Below are 22,936 nucleotides of genomic sequence, written 5' to 3' on the forward strand. Positions count from 1 at the left end.
TTAAAGTTAAAAGTGTTTTTAGACTAATGGCTAGTTAAAGTACTAGAACTGGTACGTTATTTATTAGAATCGTCAATCGTATAACCAAAATTTTTCATTTCAGATTAAAGTTCATTCCTATGTGATTTACGATTCTAATAATTAAAATTTTTTATTTCAAGCTTTTAAAAAGTAAGAAAGTATAAAAATTGTCTCTGTTTTCCTTATTTCTTATATGTTATATGGAAGAACTTGAAACTTTCTATTAAGAACACACAGTTTTACGTAGTTCTTGAACGCTTCTCGAAATTTTTATTTATCAGAAATAAGGAAAGCTACGTGTTTATCACAAAAGATCGTAATATTAAACGTATTTGTCTCTAGTTCCCAAATTACTTTTGCATGAAACGAAAAATTGCACTTAGCAGAAGTAGGGTACACCTTCCTCGTCATTACGTTTGTAGATGGAAGGTGAACCGCCCAATCCAACCAGTCAAATTACAATGCGTTTTAAAAGCATTATGTCAATAAAAGTAATGATGAATTCATCATGGGGTGCACGAGATTAAAATAAATTTAGTGTTGACCCCCAGTCAGGATTAATCATCATAATTACGTTATAATATTTTACGATAAAAGCTCATAGCCAATGAATTTAAATTACAAAATGAGATCATAAGCGGAAAACAAAGCTACTAACAATGCAAATTTTATCGGCTCTTTGCTAGAGAGAATGGAACGATAAATGCATAGCAAATTTCCATCATTATTGTCAGTGGATTCGATTCCCTAATTTAGAATCGAGATGTGCACAATTCTTCGCAAATGAAAACGTTGCATTATAATGTAAGTGTTTCGAGTATAATAATTTATGCATGAAGTGTATGTACATTGTGCAACTATAGAAAATTTTATCATTTCTGCATAATATAACACACAGTGAGCCATTTTGTTGTGCCTGTACACAACAAATGTTATTTCTATTGTACCATCTGAAATAATGGAAATTCAATGGAAATGTATATACGTGTGGAACGTAATGCTTATACACAAGACGTTAACACTATGTTATATATATACGTTTTACGTTCAATATAAATAGAACTTTGCATTAATAAATTCTGGAGATCCATTAAAATGCGATGAATAATATGTGTACAGTGGATTTTCTCGTACATTTTGTTTACTTTTACTCACGTAACTACAAAGTGAAAAGCATTTCAGTTGTACATTTTCTCTACAATTTAATATTTGCGAGAACTTGGTATACAAATATTGCTATCTAACTGTACCGTAACTAGCGCTGTTCGTTTATTTTGCCATAAAAATTGTGGCTAATGACATCGATAACAGTTTTTGGTTGCATTGAAATGTCCGAAAATAGGGAGGCAAAAATTTATTTTACAATGATTTCGGTGTATCAGGCGGTATTGCAAATGAAACTCAGGCTACTCGAGTTAATTACATAATACTTGTCTATTGATTCCAAAGTTTCATCAAAATATTAAATGTCATCCACAAGCCAACAAAAAGCTATTTTAGAAGTTGTTGTAGTTTTAACGAATTGTTTTACACCCAGCAACTAGTTCTGTGACTTCCAGAACACTGAACACACCTTAAAATATGCAAATACTTTGTGAGAAAATTTAGGTGCATAGCTGATATCTCGCTTAAATGTAGACTAGACGTATACGTATGTTTATTGTCCCACCGTTCGACCATTCACCCATTACTCGCCTATTATTTCCCCGTTATTCTGTTGCATTTCCCTTTATTCACACATTATTTACCTTTATTCGTCCTAACCCTGTACCACCATTCGCAGTGTTGTTTCCTCCTAGTTAAAATTAACTGTTTTAAGAAGATGAAAGTTTGAAACCCAAACACAGAGGGCTATATTCCTTGAATTCCTAAAGCTTCTTTAAAATTTCAAAATAATTTTTTTTGGGTTAAAATGTAAAAATATTAGCGATCTTAGGAGTGAATATAGAGAAAATCGCTTGTAACATTTATGAATTTTTAAGAATTTAATTCTCTTAAATTGGGCCCTGCGCTAGGGAGAAAATGGGTCTCAGAAATCATTATTCTCGCATTACGTTTTTTTTACGATATGGTGTGACACTAAACACCCTCAAATCGTCATTTCTAAAGGTTATCCCATCGTTATACAAAATAAAAAGCTTCGCAATCGCGAAAAGAACACATTCGTTAGCAACTGAATTGTTGAGCAATTACATGAAAAATTACTTTAAATACTTCGTAATTACGCCGGTTAAAAAGACCACCAGGACACTGTAGTATACAATGACGAACTTTTATTTAAAAAAATAAAATAAAATCGAAATGGCAACTCTCTAAATAAATTATATGTATATATCATTTTACTGCTGCGTTTTGCATTTAAAACCGTTCAAAATTTAATTGAGATGGAAAAAAAAGTTTTAAAATATTGAAAAATTAATTTTCCTTTTTTCTTTCTTTTATAATTTTTTTTCCTAATAATAATTACACAGCGTCGTACACCCAGTTGAACGATATATTTATTAGTTGCAATAAAAGAAAAATGTTAATTTTACTTCGTCACGGTTATCTAAATATTTTAAAAACAGAATATTAAAATTAACGATCTTTTCATCAATTAATGCTAAATGTTCTGGAAAATTTAACAAAACAACAGCAAGAAAGAACGAAAAAAGATTATGCGAAAAGTTTTAAATGTTGTCTATTATTATCGAGAATCTTGACATTTTTCAAATTTATTGTGGAAGATATTTATCGTTATATATATGTTAAGACGAATATAAACATAAAAGACAGTGATGGTAATTACGTTATTACTCAGTTTCTACATTGTGGTGTTTGTGATAATAACGTAATGATTATTATCCCAAAGGTTAGTGATTTACTTGTGTTGTAAATTCTATGTGATTCTCACATACAATTTTTTTTTGTCTTTGTTCATTTGTATCTTCAACATTTTCACTCTATGCTCAATGCTCATTGCTAACACAAAAATTTTTTATTTAAATTCCCTTGTCTTCAAATATTTTCCACATCGAAAGAGACAGAGCCAGAGACAGAGATCGAGAGAGAAAAGAAAACGTATGGTATCGTGAAACAAATGACAAGGACAAGGTGTGAAATATGTGAAAAATGTCGTGGGTGTTAGAGTGCAAGACACTTGAGTTACGCGTAGGACATTCGTTAAAATTTGTTCAGCTGTAGCGTATCAAATAGAGAGCCTAGTAGCTAGTTACTCAACGGGAAAGTAATGTTGTTATTAATGTTGGTTTACGCAATCAAATAATTTGGTCGAAATCAATCGAATGCTTTCTGATTAGGGTGGTGACAATATTTACATTCCCTTTGCAACAAAAACGAAGAAATAAAATTCCCCCGACCATTTTACAGCTGATGAAATCGTTTTTAACCTTATGCTCATGACTTTTACGATAATGGATTGCCGGTATTAAACTTAAGATTTATATCACACAGCATTTAGAACCATAATTTTCAATTTTTCACGTTAACTGTTTACTTTTGTTCTCAATGCTAGAAATACATTTAAATGAATTTGTCGTAAACCTACATTAATATTCGTTTAGTGAAAAGTGAAAAAAAAGAGAAAATCTTCAACTTTGCATAGAGAAAAATTGTTCACAATTTTTGATTTTCTTCCTTTTCTCATAATTTTATTTAGCTTATGAGTAACGAAACGAACTCATTACTCATAGAGAAGAAGAAGAAAAACCTTCATTTGATTTTGATGACGTGAAAAATGATTTAACATTTTTACAAATTATTTTTCATTTCACAAAAATCTGAGATGTTCGTCTCTGCTGGCAACAAAATCAATGGCTCAAAGATTTGACGTATTATACACACAGTGTCAATATAAATACAAGAAGGAAATTCCAAATATATAGCACGATCGTACACATAGTATAGGTATATAATACTCAAACCCCCAATATATACCGAATACACTTGTCAAATTTCTTCCAACTAAAATGTTAAGTGTAAGAAAATCTTTATCAGCGCCTATATTTTATCCAATGAAAATCGTTGAAAAATGTCATTAAAATGAAATGCCGATTCAAAACATTACTCTTTAAATGACAGCGACAGGTGTCTGTTCAAAGTTTATGAACCGTTTTAAAATGTGTATATTCAGTGTGTTTTAAATACATTTATGTTATATATACCCACCATGTAGTGGATGTGTGTGTATAGATGTAACTAATGTCAGTTTATAAACGCGAAACGTATTTTCTTGCGCCCATAATTTATTTATGGCCTATAGAAGATTAAATTTCAAACGTTAGAGAATTTTTAGAGTATGTTCGAGTTACAATATACATTTTTTTGTTTGAAAAGAATGAAAATTGGAGTTAATTAAAAATCGGATTAGGTGGAAGCGTTTGCGAGATGAAATGGTATGTGTTTTGTGTATAGATCCAAGGTATAGATATTGAATTACAGTTTCCGTCGTATTTTTCGTATTTTCGGTACAGTTCATCGATCGAAGTAGTTAATTGCTTCTCGATAAGCACATCATAGACGTGTTATATATAACTGTTCGGTTTGATAGCTCGTGTTTTCGTTGGGGCTTTTTTTCCGTTTATTTCTTTGTTGAATTTTCAGGCGATAGGTAAACTAATCCTAGAGCATTTATGACAATATAGGGCAATACTTTCCATTCCGTAGACTTTATTCTGCGTAGTTACAATTTATTAAAAATGTTGTTCGTCGACGTCGAGTAAAACATAGTTCGACCTTTGAAATAACATAAAATTAAGTGCAGTTTAATGATGCGCTCAAAGTATGGAATTGTTCCCACACATTGTTCTCTTTCTTCGCATTGTCTTATTGATCAAATTTAATAGATCATTTTTAAAATTAGACATCTCTCTAAAATGAACATCCGTCATGAATTCGAAACGACATTATTTGCAATCAAATAACATTTGATGATCAGGGACTATTTTTGGTGAAAACATTTTCCAAAAACTTTTCAGAATTTTTCTCAAAACATTTTTTTTTTTTAAGAGAAAAATATAGGAAATTAACAGGAGAACGTTGTGTAACCCTCAGCAACACAACATCATCCTGTTATAATAATCTGCATGTGCCGGCAACACAACAGTAACAAAACGTTGGAAAATCTAATCGAGTTTTTGTCTTTCTTGAGCACTATGGAACTTCCAAATAACATTTTTAAGGAAATGTTTCCGCCTTAATGTTCCACACAAACCGATAAAAATACAAAACCGAACAGAAAAAACTGGACGAACAAATATTTTAACGATTAAAATTTACATCGAACGTTTTCGGGATCTAAGTTGATTGACGAGTACACGATGGTGTACGATGGCTTTATTCAATCAACTTGACGACGATTTGAAACATTTGAGATCAACAGTTTGGTTTATCACCTCCTGTAGATGGGTTCATAGATCCCGAAAACGTTCGAGGTAAATTTTAATCGTTAAAATATTTGTTCGTCCAGTTTGTTCTGTTCGGTTGTGTATTTTTATCGGTTTGTGTGGAACATTAAGGCGGAAACCTTTCCTTAAAAATGTTAGTTGGAAAATGTTTTCCCAAAAATAGTCTCTGTACATATATGCCGAATCGCTGAACAAAAGATCTGCATTCTGTTTGAATGGGAGCGGTTTGATTGGTGGTTTTGTAAAAACCGGATCTTCCCTGTTCTAATGCCAAGAATTAGATTTCCAATTGTGAACGTAGCACATATAAAGTGATGCATCAATGGAATTTAAACGAATTTATTGTAACAAAGCCATCGAGTTACATGTTTTAGGTTCATACCATGGCCTTACATTCAATATAGATATACATATATGGGTTAAACAACCCCATTGATATTACAGTTATATTGGCCCCGACAATACAACCTTCACCTTCACGTTATTATATCATCAAGAACAATAGATGTCACAATGAAAATTACGTTATCGGAACCGCAAATGCTAGAACTGTTGGAATTCTTCATATATATCCGTATCTGTATCATTTACGACTGTAGTCCCTTATGTGCTCAGTTAATGGTTCACACATTTCCTCTAACCACAACAACCATTAATCTGCTCACTCAATTTAATCGAACCACCTATAAAAGAAGGCATTTAAAGATAAACTTATTTTCGGATATTTTGTTGATGTTTTTTTCTTCTTTTTTCGTGTTTGTTATAAACTCGCTTGGTAGCATCCAGCAAACTCATACATTATTACAGAAAGTCATAGATTTCTACAATTTACTTAACTTGGATGTGTGTATTGTGTATTATATACATCCTATGTTGAAAGTAATTCAAACTTTTTCTTACTTTCAAAAACTTAGAATAATTCTTCATCGTCTTGTTTTTAAACTTTTCTTTTTCATCCAACAACCATTGCGATAACAAAGTATTGGAATATATTTTTCCCGTGCGCATATAGACATATTATACATATATATATACAACACAATTCAATTTTAGTTTCATATATAAGTATATACATAACGTAACATGATGAGAGAGTAATGTTAACGTGTTAAAGAAGCACACGAATCTATACTATATGTAGAACATTAAGCCAAAGTGTATATTTTCTACGGAACACACCACCACAATCCAAACTTTTCTATTTAAGAAATGTGAAAGAAAATGTTGTTAATTCCATTTAAATTTTGTCTTAAGACAAACTTTCTTTTTTCAATTTTGTTTCTTTGCTTATTTTTTGTTTCGCAGGAAAAAAAAGCTTTCTCGCCTGATTTTCCCTTTAATTAATTCCATGGATCTATAGTTTCTTTTTTTTACATTCAGTAGAAAAAACGGATCCTGCAAAAGTTTTCCATCTGACGATGTAGTCTAGAGATTTTTCGTCCTCCCTAAAAAAACACACACCCCCAAAGAAACATTGTTAACACAATAAACAAAAACTGGGTCAGTTTAACGAATATCGTGAATGACGAGTGTCTATTAGGCATAGTACAGTGATGTGGAACGTAATACTTCTTAGCAACAAACATTTTAGCGAAACACCGCTCGACGCTCAAAATAACAACACGCTCTGTAGGAGCGCTTGTTTATTACACTTTTTTTTGATGTCGATCGCATTGCTTACTCAAAGAGGTAATTAAAGAACTGATTTCTTTTTCGCATCAATTTGCATTATTTTTGAATAACCACGTCTCGTCACCACGTCTCGATTCAATGTTCAAAGGAAATTTAATGAAAACGGTACATAAACAAGTACACCTAGACACGTCGATAGACGTTAAATTATAAAATTTTCCTTCCACCTTATGCAAAATGGTTATTTTGATAACTGGAGAAGAAAGGTGCAACGTTGCTTTTTAATCGTGGTGAGGTGACAAGTAATCGAGACGAAGCGAGTTTCTGTTTTTATTCTCAACTTATATAACACAACAACGTGAGGGAAGATGTATAGAGAGAATTTCTTATCCGCTTGAGTCACCGTGTTATGTTGCAAATCTAATTATTATTTGTCATATTTTCAACCGTTATGTAATCTATATGAAACGGCCTCCTATAAAATTATTTTTCATCGTGATGGGATCTACACAGTGAAAAGGCGATATTGCTAGTTTTCGCATTTCATATGTTATCGTAACATTAGTGTCACGTCGAAGTTATGCACCCTACACATGATCAAATGCAAATCTGTTTCGATTAAACTTTTCTTCGTTAAAAAAGGTCAAGGTGTTTACTATCGCAAAATTTGTAAACAAATTCACCTGGCCTTGTAGTCTCGTTAAAATTCGAAATTCTGGTCGTACCTCTCATAAGATAAAACACACAAATAGTCGTAACTTTCGAAATTTGAGCATTAATTTGACTTTGAAGAAATCGGAATTTTGGATAGGTCGTAACAATAGATGAGTAATGTTGTAACTTTCGAGGAGTCATACCGTTCGGGAAGTCTTACCTTTCAATACGTCGTAACTTTTGAATACGTCGAAACTATTGGGAAGATCGAAGCTATAGGGAAGTCGTAACTTTAGAGGGGCAGTAACTCTCGAGATAACTATTATTATCGAAACGATTCGTGGAAAAACCATTAACAACGCAACAATGTACACTGCATAGACAGACAGAACACCCACCATTTCTACACCAGATACTTAACCAGATATTTATCAATTTTTATTAAAGTGGCTCGTTTATTCGTCATGCGAAACGAAAGGATGTTGTTAGTTACTCATCTACTTCATAGTATTATATAGTCTAATTAAGACTGAAAAGTTAAAACAACAACAAAATGCTCGGGCTAAATAGGAAAACCTATTTTTTCTCTTTCATTTCCCGATGCGAATGTACATCTATTATAGCTATATGTACCTCTCACACATATATTATATATTGAATTATGCGAATAACTCAGCTAAGATTCTATAATATTTACGTAAAAGCAAGCTATGTACATTAATTTTAAATTCATGAATTGAATTCAACTTCATTTATTTATGTTTTCGATGTTATGATAGTCGAAACGAGAATGAGTGAAAATGCTTGCTGTTCTAAAGGTATATTTGTTAAAGGTTTCGTTTGTTGTAAATAATGAAAGATCACAGCACTTGTTCATTAAGTTCAATTACTACGATATGTAAATGTCATCATGGAATTTGCAAAAAGCAGTACAACAATAACCGAAACGGCTGAAATGATTCTCAAAGACCTTTGTATATTTACTAATAATAGCAAAAAGATGCTGGCTGCGTTCTCAACGCAGGAATATAGCCATGCATATCTAAACAACTCTGTAAAAGAGCTCCGTCTCGTACCGTTCGTGTCTCTTATACTGTCTTTATGAGAATTTCGCAAGACTCAGAGAACATAAATTTCTTTCGACGGCATCCTGCAAAGATTGGACGAGTTGACTTAGTAAGACATCTCTTCATATGTATGCTCATTTATATATTATTCAAAGCATAAGTTCTACTTGTATGAGCTTATGCAATTTGTGCAATTCCTTCTATATCATTACGAATTGTCAATCGATATGTATTAGTCTGAGTAGTAAGTACTTTATAATGGTACTATTTCTACCCAGTTGATAGTTCGTGGCAAGAACAAAGCCTTGAATTTTGTTGCGAATCCCATTATTTACGGCCTGGATGCTGTTTACGTTTTAAAGAAAAGGAAATTGAATAAAGAGTAGTATTAAAATAGAAATTTGTGGTCTGATTGTTGGTCGATGTACTTAACAATTTATGCATTTAACGTATACAACATATCACTCAACATAACAATAATCTATCGCCTCCACATCAGTCAGACCACATATATATTACACATCGAAAACAATCTAACGCACCACTTTTACAACACTTTTCCCATCGTAAATATATTAGTTATACGCCAAATTTATAGGACTGCTCGACAGTGTCAGACCCAATCCCTATCGGACAAGGGTTGACTTTCAACTATAAGGATGTGCCCTTAAATGCGTTTCTTTGTTCTTCAAACAAAATTAAATTTTTACCATTGGTAAAAGCTTTCAACGCTACAACTAACATCATACGAACTCTACATTCACCGTCACATTTTTCTTTTAGAGAATAGTTGTTCAACATTCTAAAAAAAATATCCATCTTCTGTAGCGCCACGAAAAAAAAATTGTTTCTGGCCTTATTATATTTTCCTAATGACTTGCAGTATTATTTTTAGAAATATTTGAAATAAATAGATTTTTGTTGCTGCAAATATTCCTATACCGTAACATCTACAGAACAGAACAATTTCTTGAACTTTTATGCTATCCATTAGCCCGCAAAAAAGAAATGCAAATTTGACTTTTGCCAATTTCAGCAAATAAGAACATCGTCGATGGCTCACCAGAGACACATTGTTTAAAAAAAGTTTCCAAAATAAAAGACAAATTATTTTCATTTATGTCCATCGACAAAAAATCGAGTCGAAAATTGTTAATACAAAAGTCTGGTTCTGGCGAAGTTAAGTAAACATTTTTCCCCCTATCTAAAATAGTCAAATTAACTTGCGCATATTTCCCTCGATACTTTTATTTCTTTGTCTGTCGAAACTAAATTTCTAAGACGATAATCATATCTAATTTCGGAAAACTTGTGTAACAATGACACGACTTATTGCTGAAAGTACTGAACTGGAAATACATATAAATATATTTGGAATGCCTTTAGTGCCATTCTAATTTGTAAAGTTCTTTAAAATAGTGTGCAAACTTATGACATCATTTCGTCGTCAACTTCAATTATTCTAATCTTTATTGGAGTGCGAATTTCAGTTGGATATGATTTTGAAATGAAAATGCATTTGCTTCACAAAATGCAATTTAAATTGTCTTTATTCGCGAAGTGAAAGCAAAAATGTCAATAAGGGATAAATTAGATCTACCTATATATCTGTTAATATATTTATGAATATATTGTCGTACATAGTATAATTCATTACGGAGAAATGTAACATGATGGTATAAAAACATATTTATTTGAAAATAGATTTTAAAACATTTTAATGATGAGCATTATTGTTGACAATGCCGAGTTTTTAGTGGAAATAAAAATACTGATGGCAGACTTGGCAAATGTTCAAAAGTTTGTTATTTATTTAAATTTGAAGTATTTTGTTAGTTTTGGTTAATGTAGGTTTAGATATTTTTGCATTAGTTTTTTATAATAGCCATGCCAATGTATCTATATGTCTATTTGAGTTTACTTATACCGAGTCATATTAAATATTTTGTGGTGAAATTTTTTTTCTCTTCTTCTTCTTTCCTTGCATAAATATGTGTTGACATCATAGTTCTATATTATTTCGAATGAATTTTTTTTCTCATTTGAATTTTAACGGAGGTGCATTTTTTTGTGTGTGAGCTTCTCTATTTTATCTGTATTACCGTTTAAAATGGCGAAAGGTAACTGAACGCATTTGAAGTGTGGCATTGAATCGATGATTTTGCTGCAAGTTATGACACTTCAACGTAGAAATCGTCATAAAATACAGGGTCTGTTCACATATTACGTCACGCTATTTTGCGCAACTTTCGACAGCCCCTTCCCTTCAAAAAGGGTTCAATTTGATCCAAATATGTTAGAATCGTCACGTTTTGCTGTACCCCCTTCGAGCGTGACGTAATAACATCCACTTATATCCAAATTCAAAAAAGTGCTAAGCAGCAACAATAACATTTGTTCTAAGTTTCACCCCTATTTTGCTGTAAGTTATGACCATGATGAAACTATATATTCAAAAGAAAAACTCTGCCCCTGTCCGAGTATAAAATGAATATTGATTTTCGATTTTGTCACGCTACGGAGGAAGTGACGGAAAAAACAGACTCTGAAGAAAGATGTAGTCGCTTTCTGGTATATATACTTATGCTATACTCTGTGTAGAAATTACTTCACCAATGTGAGTATTCTAACACTTTCGCCTATATATACATTTGATTTATGATTGAGTAAGAAAAAGAAATGAGAAATTATTTACACAAAGAATTATCACTTCGAATGATAAACATCGTTATTGTTAATTTGTTTTTAATGACGGTACATATGAATGAGATTGAAATTTATGAAGTTCTCGAGTCACATTATTTCCGAATTGATGCGGTTAGACTGAGAGCGAAAATACATCGAGTTTTGTTTTTTTGTTGTCGCTCGATAAAAGCGAGAAAAAAAAGAATTAAAATTAGAAACATAGAATTTATAAAGTCTACAAAAAACACTATACATTATAATTTGTCAAAACAAAAGCATTTGGTTGGTTCAATCAATTTTTTTCTTCTTTTCTTCTGTTTTAGCGGGCGGACGGTTGTTTTAATTTACACGTTTTTCTCGTTAATTGGTCCGCACACGTGTCTAGTATTGACTATTCCTGGTATCTTCTAAATTTTATGCATTTTTAAATTTTTCTTTTTTCTTTGGTTGTTCTTGTTTCTTTGGAAAATATGGTCGTGGTGCCAAGAGAGTTGATTTTACCAAGTGTGAGATGTGTTCATTTATTTTCGTTTTTCTATAGGAATTTTACCGCTTTTGTCGAGATAATGTTGTCGTATAAATTTGCTGAGCTATCGTCAACCATGTCCAAATCTTTCACTTATTTCAGATTTTTATTATTTTCGAGTGTTGTAAGAAAAGATTTACGGTTCTTTAAAATGGCTACATTAAAAGAGAAAATAAGTAAATTTTAAAGAAGCACATTTTAATTATTGGCTGGGGAACTTCCACTAAAAGTCGAAAGGGGGTGTTTTTTATACGTGATTTACTGCCGCTACAGGCAACAGACATACAGTGTGTGGGCTCATTGGATAGGTATTGTAAAGGAGATACGGTGCAGGGACAGATATCTTACATGTCCTGTACCATTGTTCAAAAATAACATAAATGTTGTGTCAGCCAAAGGCTGTAAATTTTGATGAACTTCAAAAGGTGATATTTCGCACTTGGCGAATGTTTATGGTTAGATCAGTGGAGACAGACATCAAAAACAGCATAATTCGTGTATTTTTCTAAAATTGATATTTTGCTTTCGTGTGTTGGAACACCATTCAGTTTGTACCCAAAAACGTTTCCTGAACCTGTCACTTCTATGGCAAGTGGGATATCATTGTAAAGCTAGGTTAAGCTTCTATCAGGGAATCCACCGATCTAAAGATAAACATTCGCCAGGTGCGAGATTTCAGTTTTTGAAGTTCATCAAACTTTCCGTACCTCGACAGAAACATTTTTTTTCGTTTTCGAACAATGGTACAGGACATGTGCGGTATCTGTCCTTGCCATGTATCTCCTTGACAATACCTATCCAATGAGCCCACACACATGTATGTCTATAGCCTGTAGCGGCAGTAAATCACGTATAAAAAACACCATTTTTCGACTTTTAGTGGAAGATCCCCAGCCAATAAAAGAATATTAAAATGAAACGACTGCGGTTTTAGACTATTGGGGCCAACGGCTATCTGGGCATGTAAACAAAGAGTCGCTAAAAATAGCTCCGACGGAGCCTGGTCCACTTTCAACAAAATCCCTCCGTATCTAAAACCCTAGAATTGACAGTCTCTTATCAGCTTTCTGAAAATGATATCGTGCAAAACTGTTTATCACTGTTTATATCTGTTGGCTCGGTACATAACTTCTAAATCTGCAAAATAAACCTAAATCGTAAGGGGTAACATTCATAATCAAATTTGTCAGACCGTAGCAATGGTAGCAGATAGGTTATAGGGTGTTTGTATAGCGTATTTTTCTCAGCACTAAGATGTGAAACATATCCTTTGATAGATGCCAGTCTGGTCGGGAGTGCCAGACAATTTAGTTTTTGCAACACCTCTAGTCCATTTGTTCGAGCCTAATATTTAAAATAGAATAAAGGACTCATAGGCACGGAGTGATTCTACCAATCTAGTATCGAAGCTGTTTATCCCGAAGCTCTGTTCGATCAACGCAATTTCAAATGATTGGGGCAAAACCATCGAAAATATGTTCTTAAATCAAATAAATGACCCCAAATCCTACTTGTCACTAAATACAACAGCACAGATTCGAAAGCCATAACGGAAGCCGAAAATATGAATAGGAGGATACGGAAAGTATACATAGAATGTATTTATATTGCTAAAATTGCTAATACGTAGATTTATGTGGAAAGGAGTATATCTCCAAACAACTGAAATTTAACGATACTACAGTGTTTTATGTCATTATTTTCATTATAAGCGGATTTATATAGCATGGTTGGTATATTTATATGACGATGTTATATATTATTTTGTGTGTGTTGTGTCGGATAATATATACGTACATCGTACATAAATACGAATAAACAACAGTTCATGCTTCATCTTATTTATTGCCAAGGCTATTACAATTTTTTTTTCTTCCTTTATAGCCCCAGTTTATACTGTTGTACTCATGCTTTTATTATTATTATTATTACTACTTTGTATTTTTTTCTCGTCTTCTTCTCAGTTTGTTACAGTGGAATATATCAATTTTACACTGTAATGTTGAAATATTTTGTTGACGTTTTTCTGTGGATATGGCGTTAGAGCTCTGCTCATCAGAAATTATTAACTACCCACTTTCTAGAACACAATGAGTAACGCATTAACGCCACTAAAAAAATCAAACCAAATGAAATTTTGACAATGTGACGGAATGGTGGGACAAAAGTTATTTGCCATTAACAGAAATGGGTGTCAATAGAATGTGATAAGTACCAATAGAAAATTATTTTTGGGAAAACTATGGAAGGATAAAGACCAAAAATTAGAAAACATTCTCTGCGTAAAGCTGAATCTGCACTTCAGTCCGTTTACTCGCCGTTTGTGTTCAATTTTGTTTTGTAAAGCCAAATATATGCAGTCAGTCGTGAAATAAATTTTTGACATAAAACAAGGCAGCTCTCTAGCAATATCACACCAATTGTTTACAAAATTAGGAGGCCAAAAATCGTACAGTGTCCGCTTGTAAATTTCAATATTTTAGAAGTGTATGAATACAGTGTAATGAAATTTACAAGCGGACACTGTACGATTTTTGGCCTCCTAATTTTCTAAACAAATGGGTTGTGATTTTCGCCATTTTAAGAAGAAGAAGAATAACGTTTCTAGTCTATGACGCTCAGTAAATACACAATTTGTGAAACTATTTATGTTTCAGGCATGTAGTATACGTTGAATAAATTGGTTTATTGAGCCTATATCTCAATTTCAATAGATCATTGAAGTGAAAAATCAAAAAGAAAATGTTTACATTGGCGCTGGCGATCAGTTTCGACGGTTAAACCATGAACTTTCATTACAACCCATTGGTGTGATATTGCTAGATAAGTCGACACATTTTCTGTCGCACGGCTGACTGAATACTAAGCTTAATCGGAGTCAAAACGGAGAACTTTTCTCTAATTTTTGAAATGAGTGAATTTTCTTTCGTTAAACGTTTGACGTTGCCTTCAAAAGTCGTCCTTAGTAAACACGCGTTGACCATCTACTATTCCACTACGAAATGCAAAGAACTCCTCCTCCCAAATAGTGCTATAAGCCTCCATTTCTCACAAAAAATATCCAAGCAATGTGACTAAGTTTTATATGTGTTTCCATGTGGTGGGATTTATTTGCAATAAAACCGAAAATATCGAACGGAAAATCACACCATATGATCAACGTCAACATAAAAATATGGAGGTGTTTCTACGTCTCTGTACCGATTGTAGTTTAGTTGCTTTAATTCTTAAAATACCTGCAAAATGAACACTATAGCAGCCCATTTCCTGTTAATATTTTTGTGCTGAATACATTATTAAAAGATGCAATGGCAATATTTGTTCACATCCTTTAAATTGTTTGCCATCAGCGCCACCATATGTCACTAATGTAAGTTATGGAATCTTCAGACATTTTATTTGTGTGATTAGAATTTGGTGCTTCGTCGATGGCTTTTTTTTTATCGTTGAGCAGTTATTGTTAGAGCCATTTTTTTCGTCGTCCCTTATCTTCCTTTCTGTTGTGATTTCGGATATATAAATGGATATGATGTAGGGTAACAATTCACATAAAATATTGGCATTTTGTTGGTGCGCCATATTTTATAGCGTCGACATTGTCGCTGTTAGTTTCGATTTCAATATTTTTTATCGAACAGAACGCAAATATACATTTCGAATTATCCTTTCAAAATATTTACAACAACTCAAACAGAAAACTGTTTGATTCCATTATGCTGATACGGAAATACCTCTCTGAAATACAATTTTCAATTTTCTTTATGTTCGCAATCGCAATAGAAGTATTTTTTTTATTTCTCTCTCCCTCTCTTCCTCTCTCTCTGTCGTGATCAATTCCCTTTATTACGTAATTCAATCATTTTGCTCAATAGTTGTGTAAATATTCATCTGTATAACTACATACGCGCTGTAGTACACTGTTTTTGTGCAATTCATCGGATATTTTTTATTCAGAATTTTAACCACATATAGTTTGTTTTTAGAAATTACAAATGCATAGCGTAATATTACGGAATGATGAATAACTATATAACACACACACTTCATCATAGTATAGCATCATGCATGTATAATGTTATGCATTCTACATTTTCGACAATTTTATAATTAAAATTAATATGCAGAGTAAATGTTGAATATTATTTTAGTTGGTGCTTTTGGACCGAGAATTGTGTGTGCCTTTAAAGCATTGCATAATGACTGTATTCATCACTCGGTAAAAAGTAAACCAAATTGGATGAACGGTTATTGCAATATTCAAGTTCCAGTTTGTTGCCACAACGTGAAGAAAGTTTGTAGCTTCAGTTTTGTTGCTTCAGTCACAATGTGCAGGAGGGCTGACCTTTTGCCTCTTAATAAATGGACTTCATTTAGTAAAAAAAACGTTATCGCAATACACATGAAATTAATCGACATAAAACGAGTGAAGACCAAGTGTTCCAAACGTTTTGAATGCTACACTGACACCTCATTCTTGGTATAAAATTAATTTAAAAAAAATCTCTCAATAAAAAAATGTACAAAAATTCAAAGAAAACCAAATACAGAAAATATGTGTTGCTTCGGCACTGTGGCAAATGAACACATAAAGCAAAGAGTTTTTCTGTAAAAAAATTTCTATTCACAATTGATAAATGACTTATCATCAAGTCGGAATAGTCGGAATATCTTCAAAGAAAAAATATTTTGAATAGAAAAATGTTTCTCTTTTAACCAATCCACCAATCATGGCAAAAAAAAACCACAACGTTCGTGCGGAAAATCATATCTCGATCTTTAATGGTATTTAAATTTGAAGGGGTTGGTTTCACTTCTAAATACATATGCATTTTTCCATGGAAAAATCTGCGACATTAGTGGAAAAATGTCTTCAACAAAAAATGTCGTCATTGACATGTAACGAAGAGACTTCCATTTTTTTTTTTCAAATGTAGCAGAATTAGAGTTTGAATTAGTTTTACATGACCTGCATTTGAGCTGTTCATGGCCTTACTAAAAGATTTACATCAACCACTAGATTGTACCTGAAACAGGATATTAATGTTTCAGCTTTTTATATTTAATCAGTTGGAGCCATATAGGCTCCACCTCATCACATTTCTAACGATAAAGTCAAAACTGTTTTTCTATTTTAATGTTTTAGTGATTTCTCACGTTTTTTGTTTAATTTTTCAAGTTTGGTTAACCTTTTGTACGAAGTTGGTAATTTATTATTTAAGAAAAAGAAGGAAGATTGTGTCACAGATGGAGAATAGAGGCAAACAGTTCCGGTCTGACTTGAAAAAGTCTTTTGGGCTGTGTATGTAGAAAATTTGTAAAAAAAAGCATCCAAAAATCAAAAAAAAACCTTTGGGCATCCGAGCCTCTAAACAAATAAAATGTAAAGTTATATAGCGCAATGCATCCCATCACTAGACAACTCACATTTTAAATGCTTTCAAAATTAATATTTTAATAAGTCTGCTCGATGTGTCCTGCCGATTACCCATTTATCTAATTTCCATCGCATATTGCGTTGCATAAGAAAAGGCTTTCGTAATTTTTCAGAGAAATGAGAAATATACCTAGAAAAAAACTGACGAACACTGACTCTGGAACGGGATTATGTGGCATAGTGCCAATAAAATAAATTGTTCAGTTGAACGTTGTTTTATACCTGTTAGTTAAAGAAGCCTGTTCCAAAGTGTTAAGCTTAAAAGCTGTATTTGAATGAGTGTATGAAATTGCCGGTTTCTGGAGCTAAAACCACTAGGCCCGATATTTATAATTATTTTCATAAGAAAAATGGTTCACACTCCTCCCGCCTCTTATCAGCTTGTTCATCGATGTAAATAAATTTCCAGTTGAATTATTTAATTCTTCTACAACCGAGAATATACCCGACATGCATCACTAACGTATAGCAACGTGAAATAATCACTTTTATTTTTTCGTTCTTTATTATGAATTTTCTTTGGTTTTCCACATTCACAATAATATAAAATATCAACTGAACAACAGTTGCTAATAATAGTGACCAAGTCGAGCCAACGAAAACAAGCAATAAAAGAAATTGTGAAATTAATGATCCACTTGATATGGATGGAAACGAGAGTGGCGAGCCTTACAAATGATGGTTTTTGTTTAAACTAATGTATGCAAAATAAATAATTTCTCAACAAAATAAAAATCGTAATTGTACATGAAGTAGTTATCCAACATTGAACCGAAAACTATGTATTAAATTTATGTCATTATTTTCAGGCTCTAGCATTATATAAATCTTGGCGCTCAATGGCTGTAGTAAATTCGGTAAGTTTAATTGACTGTAAAACTTCCATAAAATATCGCATCGAAATACACTAATATATAAACATACACAACTCAATACGCCAAACGGGCAAATATACTCATATTTTGACAACATACATAAGCATATTATAACCAGATAATACTTAAAATATTTATTATCCAATAAATTTTCCTATTGTGCATAATCCACACACGATTTTATAATGGATCATTCTTCTATTATTCAGTATTTTAAAGATGAGGTACACGAATATCCCATATAGTATTCGGATATAAAAAATTTACAATGCAATTAGTGTGGCCATACGATGTGAATAGTTTGCCAAAAGGAATATAGCTGTTCAATAAATCTTACTTTGAGTACAGTCGATTTCGAGTGTAATATAAAAAAAAAATTATGTTACGAGGAAATATGGAGAATTCATCGACATTTTGCAGGTATTTGCTCGGTGTCACATATCAACAGACACTATAGACACTAATTGCTTATAACCTGACACGCTTATAATAAGAATATGTTACACACACACATACAATATGCAGAGCTCAAGAACGTTGGCAAACTCAGGCCAAAAAAAATCCAAATTATAGTAATTAGGAAAAACTGCTGGAAAGTAAATGATCGAAGATCTTAAGTGAAGTTATTTAAAAAAAAAATGTGTGACGTACTATGACAATTGACAGTGTCATACTGTCTTTATATTTTAATTAACTGAGGAATTAGTGCATGATAGTGCACGGTAAAACCGTATAAAGATGTATGAATAGTTTTGTCTGAAAAACAGCTGAAGCAAATTCGCTTTCAAATTTCACTGACGTACCCTGTATAACATTAGTTCTATCTAACCAACTGGATACCGTACCGTACCACTATGTACTATTTCTTTTCGACATTTTCCAATATTTTCTTGAGTTTTCACACATTTTCCTCAATTTTCCCATAAAATATTTTTTGTGAAAATTTGGAAGAATTCGAAAAAAATGTGGGGTATGTTCCCAAAAACAGTCCCTGATCGATCGCCGAAATTATTTTCCGAAAGCTCAATTAAAATCAAAATATTTATGTAAACTTCTCTGCTAATGTCAAAATATAACATCCGAGAAACTTATCTTAGATATTCGATTTTCCTTTAACCCATAAATAACTGTGACCAACCAGCCTCAAAGTAGTGATGCACCATGTGCAGTGCACGTTGCTCTAAACAAATGCCAAGTTTAGTAATTTAAAGTCTAAGACACATAAGTTAAAGTGAATGGAAGAGTTCTTGACAACCAGTGCTTATTTTTGGAAAATTGATTTGGTAAAATTTTCTAATTTTTCTTATGTAACAAAGAATTCTTCGTCGAAGGGAAATCATTTCCGTAGCAGAGTTATTACTTATCAAAAACGATTTATCGTAGTTGAACCATGGTCTTGGATTGTGTCGGTTTTTTTGAACTACTTACCATACGTACATCTGAATTACACTAAATTTTCCCAATGAAATAAGATTTAAACCGACTTCCATTGTGCATTTAAAAGTCCTGTAAATCGGTTTCACTGATTTCTCTGAGATATATCATTTTGTGTTTCGTTGCCGAATTCAACCGAAATATCAACCTGAAATTCTGATCAATTCGTTACATATTAAAACATCACGGATGAAGGATTCCCATTACAATAAATTATATTCTCTGGTTTCGAATTTCGAACATCACCGCAACATTCTCTAACCCAACAATTGTTACCCATTTCCACACATAAATTTTCACAATTGATTCCATCCAAATACACAATTAGGTCCGTATTATCATTTTGAGCACGTATATATTACAAAACATGATAATCATGTGGGAGTTACGGTTGGCCATTACAACAACAACAACAACAAAAAAAGAAAATCCGACTGAACAATATATATATCCAGTAGCTTTTAAAAAACAAAATAAATTTTTTGTATTAAAACGTTTAATAAACGCCTATGACACTTATAAATATACCAGTACGATTTTTGGAAATAGGCCAGATTTCACCATCAACTCATTCCTCATGAGCTTGGGCTACTTTCTTCTTGTTGATTTGTTTATTTATTTTGTAATTAAACAATGGTTACGATTAAAAACCGTTTAGCATGAGATTGAAACGTTCCAATGTGTTGGGTTTTCTCGTTACCGTTCATGCATATATGGCGAATTCTATATACCAATCGACAAAATGTGACGTGGTAACAGCAATAACACTCTCTAAAATCGGAATGGTGTATACCGATGTACCATTTTAAGAGAATTTTGTTTTTATTAAGTTGATTTTACTTATCAGCACCGTATGGTGTAGCGTTTAATATTTATATTACACACTTGTCACGAAGAAGTCGAGGCTTGCCGAGCCTGACAGTGACAAGTGTGTACTCTATTTTATTACATAAGCGAAAACGAGACAACAACATAGACCTGAAGTGTAATTTTTGAATTATTCGTCTAGTTAAGTAATTTTGACATCCGAACACCGCGCTGAACTGAACCGATTGTAGCGTCTGTAACATGGCTCACAATAGAATTACCGTAATACACTTTTCTTTACCGCTTATCGGTATTGTAAGGGCTACTACAAACGGATAGACGAATATATGTCACCCAGAATGAAGAAGTAATTATTTCGAAAGTGTCCGTAACGCAACAACTTTAAATAGACGAAAAAAAAACTCGAAAAACAATGACGAGGGGGACAACTATTTTTTTTGTTGCTTTCTTCAACTGTTTAGTCATTTATGTGACTCTATTTTTACAGACATGCTCTTGAATATCAAAATAGAAAAATACACTTGCGAATGATTGATGCGTTCTTATATTATATTTACACGTGGTAAGGTTTTCTTCTTTTATTTTTACTGAAAATTTCAATTTTCAAATTTGCATTCCTCCAGCGTTAAAAAAAAAAATTGATGGATTTGTGTGTTCAATGTATATAATACAATATCCAACCAAGTCGACGTTTTTCGGTTATCGTACTTAATAAAATGATTTCGATAAATTTACATTCGACAATCATCAACAATAAATTTATATTTGAAATGATTGGACATCTGCATGTTTCCACAGCACTGATGGGTTCAGTTCAGAGAGAAAGGCTATGCGTCACTATTCTTATCATTTCCCTGGTTCAAAGAACGACTGACTTTTTTCGGGCTAGACATTCTTTAAGTCTGGAGAATATGGCACATTTTAGGCATAACGAAGGAAACCGTAGAACATGCCGCATGCTACATTGGTCTTCATTTGACCTTAAATTTACCATCATGGCTTCACGGTTAAGAGTTGATTTGAATAATGTTTTGGTTGAAAATAAAGATTAGCTCACGCAAAATATTTGAAAAATCGACACTACAAAATGATTGAAAAATGACCAAAAAATGTGGCACGAAATTTTGAATGTTCGACGGTCAATTTTCGTTTTATAAGATTTTTGTTATTAGTTTAAGTTAAATATTTTACGTTCCAGAAATAAATGAATTTCAACTAATCAATAGACCTTATGAAACGAAAGTTATCCGACGGAAATTCAAAATTTCGCGCGCATTTTTTTTGCTTATTTCGCATTTTCTTTCAGACATTTTTCACGAAGTACGCTTCAAATGAACTGATATTTGGGAAAAATCCACATAATTTGTGATACGTAACGTAACGAGAGAACAGATAAAAATATATTAAACTCTCTCACGTGAGCTCTGATACATATGCAAAATTTCGTAGAAAACACTAAAACATACCGATCTTAACGATCTTTGGACCTTGGCTTCGACTATTGAGGACGCCGAAAACAAAGTCCTTTAGAATTATGTTTATGATTTTGTCTTAATTGGCTGTTGAGCATAATAAATCCAAAAGTCTAGTGGTTGCACCGACAAAAGAGCTTTGTTCTGTTATTTAATGAAAATCACTCCGTCCACATTTGAGAAGCTAAACTGGTGAAAAGTTTCAGTCGATTGAATTATTTCAACCAAAAAAGCAAAACTGTACTCTGTATCCCAAGACAGTTCAACAAGAACACAACATTCGTTCGATTGATTTAACATTATTTTATTCAAAAGTTCTTTTGTATCAAATGCACAGTTTTCGGTGCAATTTTCACTACAATTTTTTTCTTTGCTTCTCTCGTTCAGTGCCATTGTGTTGAAACTTATTTGATGGTCGTTCTTAAAACAAACTTCAGCTTTCTTTGAAAGTTTGCCATTCACTTGAACTTTGTGTGTGACAAACAATAAAACTGCAAAACAATCACTCAATGCATAATGCATTTTAAATTAAATAATTTCCATTATTCAACAACTTGGAGGTTAAAGTTTAAGTTTTTGAGTTACCCAATTAAATGATTATGGTGTAAACAACAACATTAAAACAACACACAGTATAATGTGTGGAGATTTCACCACTCTTGTCAATTTTGTTTTAAATTTTTTGTACGTAACAGTGCAGTACTGTATTCCCGTCTATTTCATTCAAAAATTTGCATTAAAACATCTACCGCCGCACCGTGACTCATTTAGTGTCGAGATTAGGCGAACGTTTCAATAACGCCTTTCCTCATTAAATACGCCATACCAGGCCAGATGACTATATTTTGTCATCTGTGCACGACCTATGCTTTTAGAATTACATTTCCACCATCTGAGCAATAT

The 22,936-nt window shown here is 32.5% G+C and overlaps 1 protein-coding gene across 4 annotated transcripts in view; it reads left to right on the forward strand.

Annotated features, from left to right (window-relative positions):
- Positions 1 to 22,936, forward strand: part of LOC119067280 (probable serine/threonine-protein kinase nek3) — a 193,444-nt gene that overhangs the window by 119,283 nt on the left and 51,225 nt on the right. For all 4 annotated transcript variants that reach the window (XM_037170158.1, XM_037170157.1, XM_037170159.1 and 1 more), the window contains exon 3: positions 18,234 to 18,281. In XM_037170158.1, coding sequence (XP_037026053.1) covers positions 18,264 to 18,281 — 18 coding nt within the window. In that variant the 5' untranslated portion in view covers positions 18,234 to 18,263. The remainder of the gene's footprint in view (positions 1 to 18,233; positions 18,282 to 22,936) is intronic.

This window comes from Bradysia coprophila (genome assembly GCF_014529535.1).
Source record: "Bradysia coprophila strain Holo2 chromosome X unlocalized genomic scaffold, BU_Bcop_v1 contig_12, whole genome shotgun sequence".
NCBI lineage: Eukaryota > Metazoa > Arthropoda > Insecta > Diptera > Sciaridae > Bradysia > Bradysia coprophila.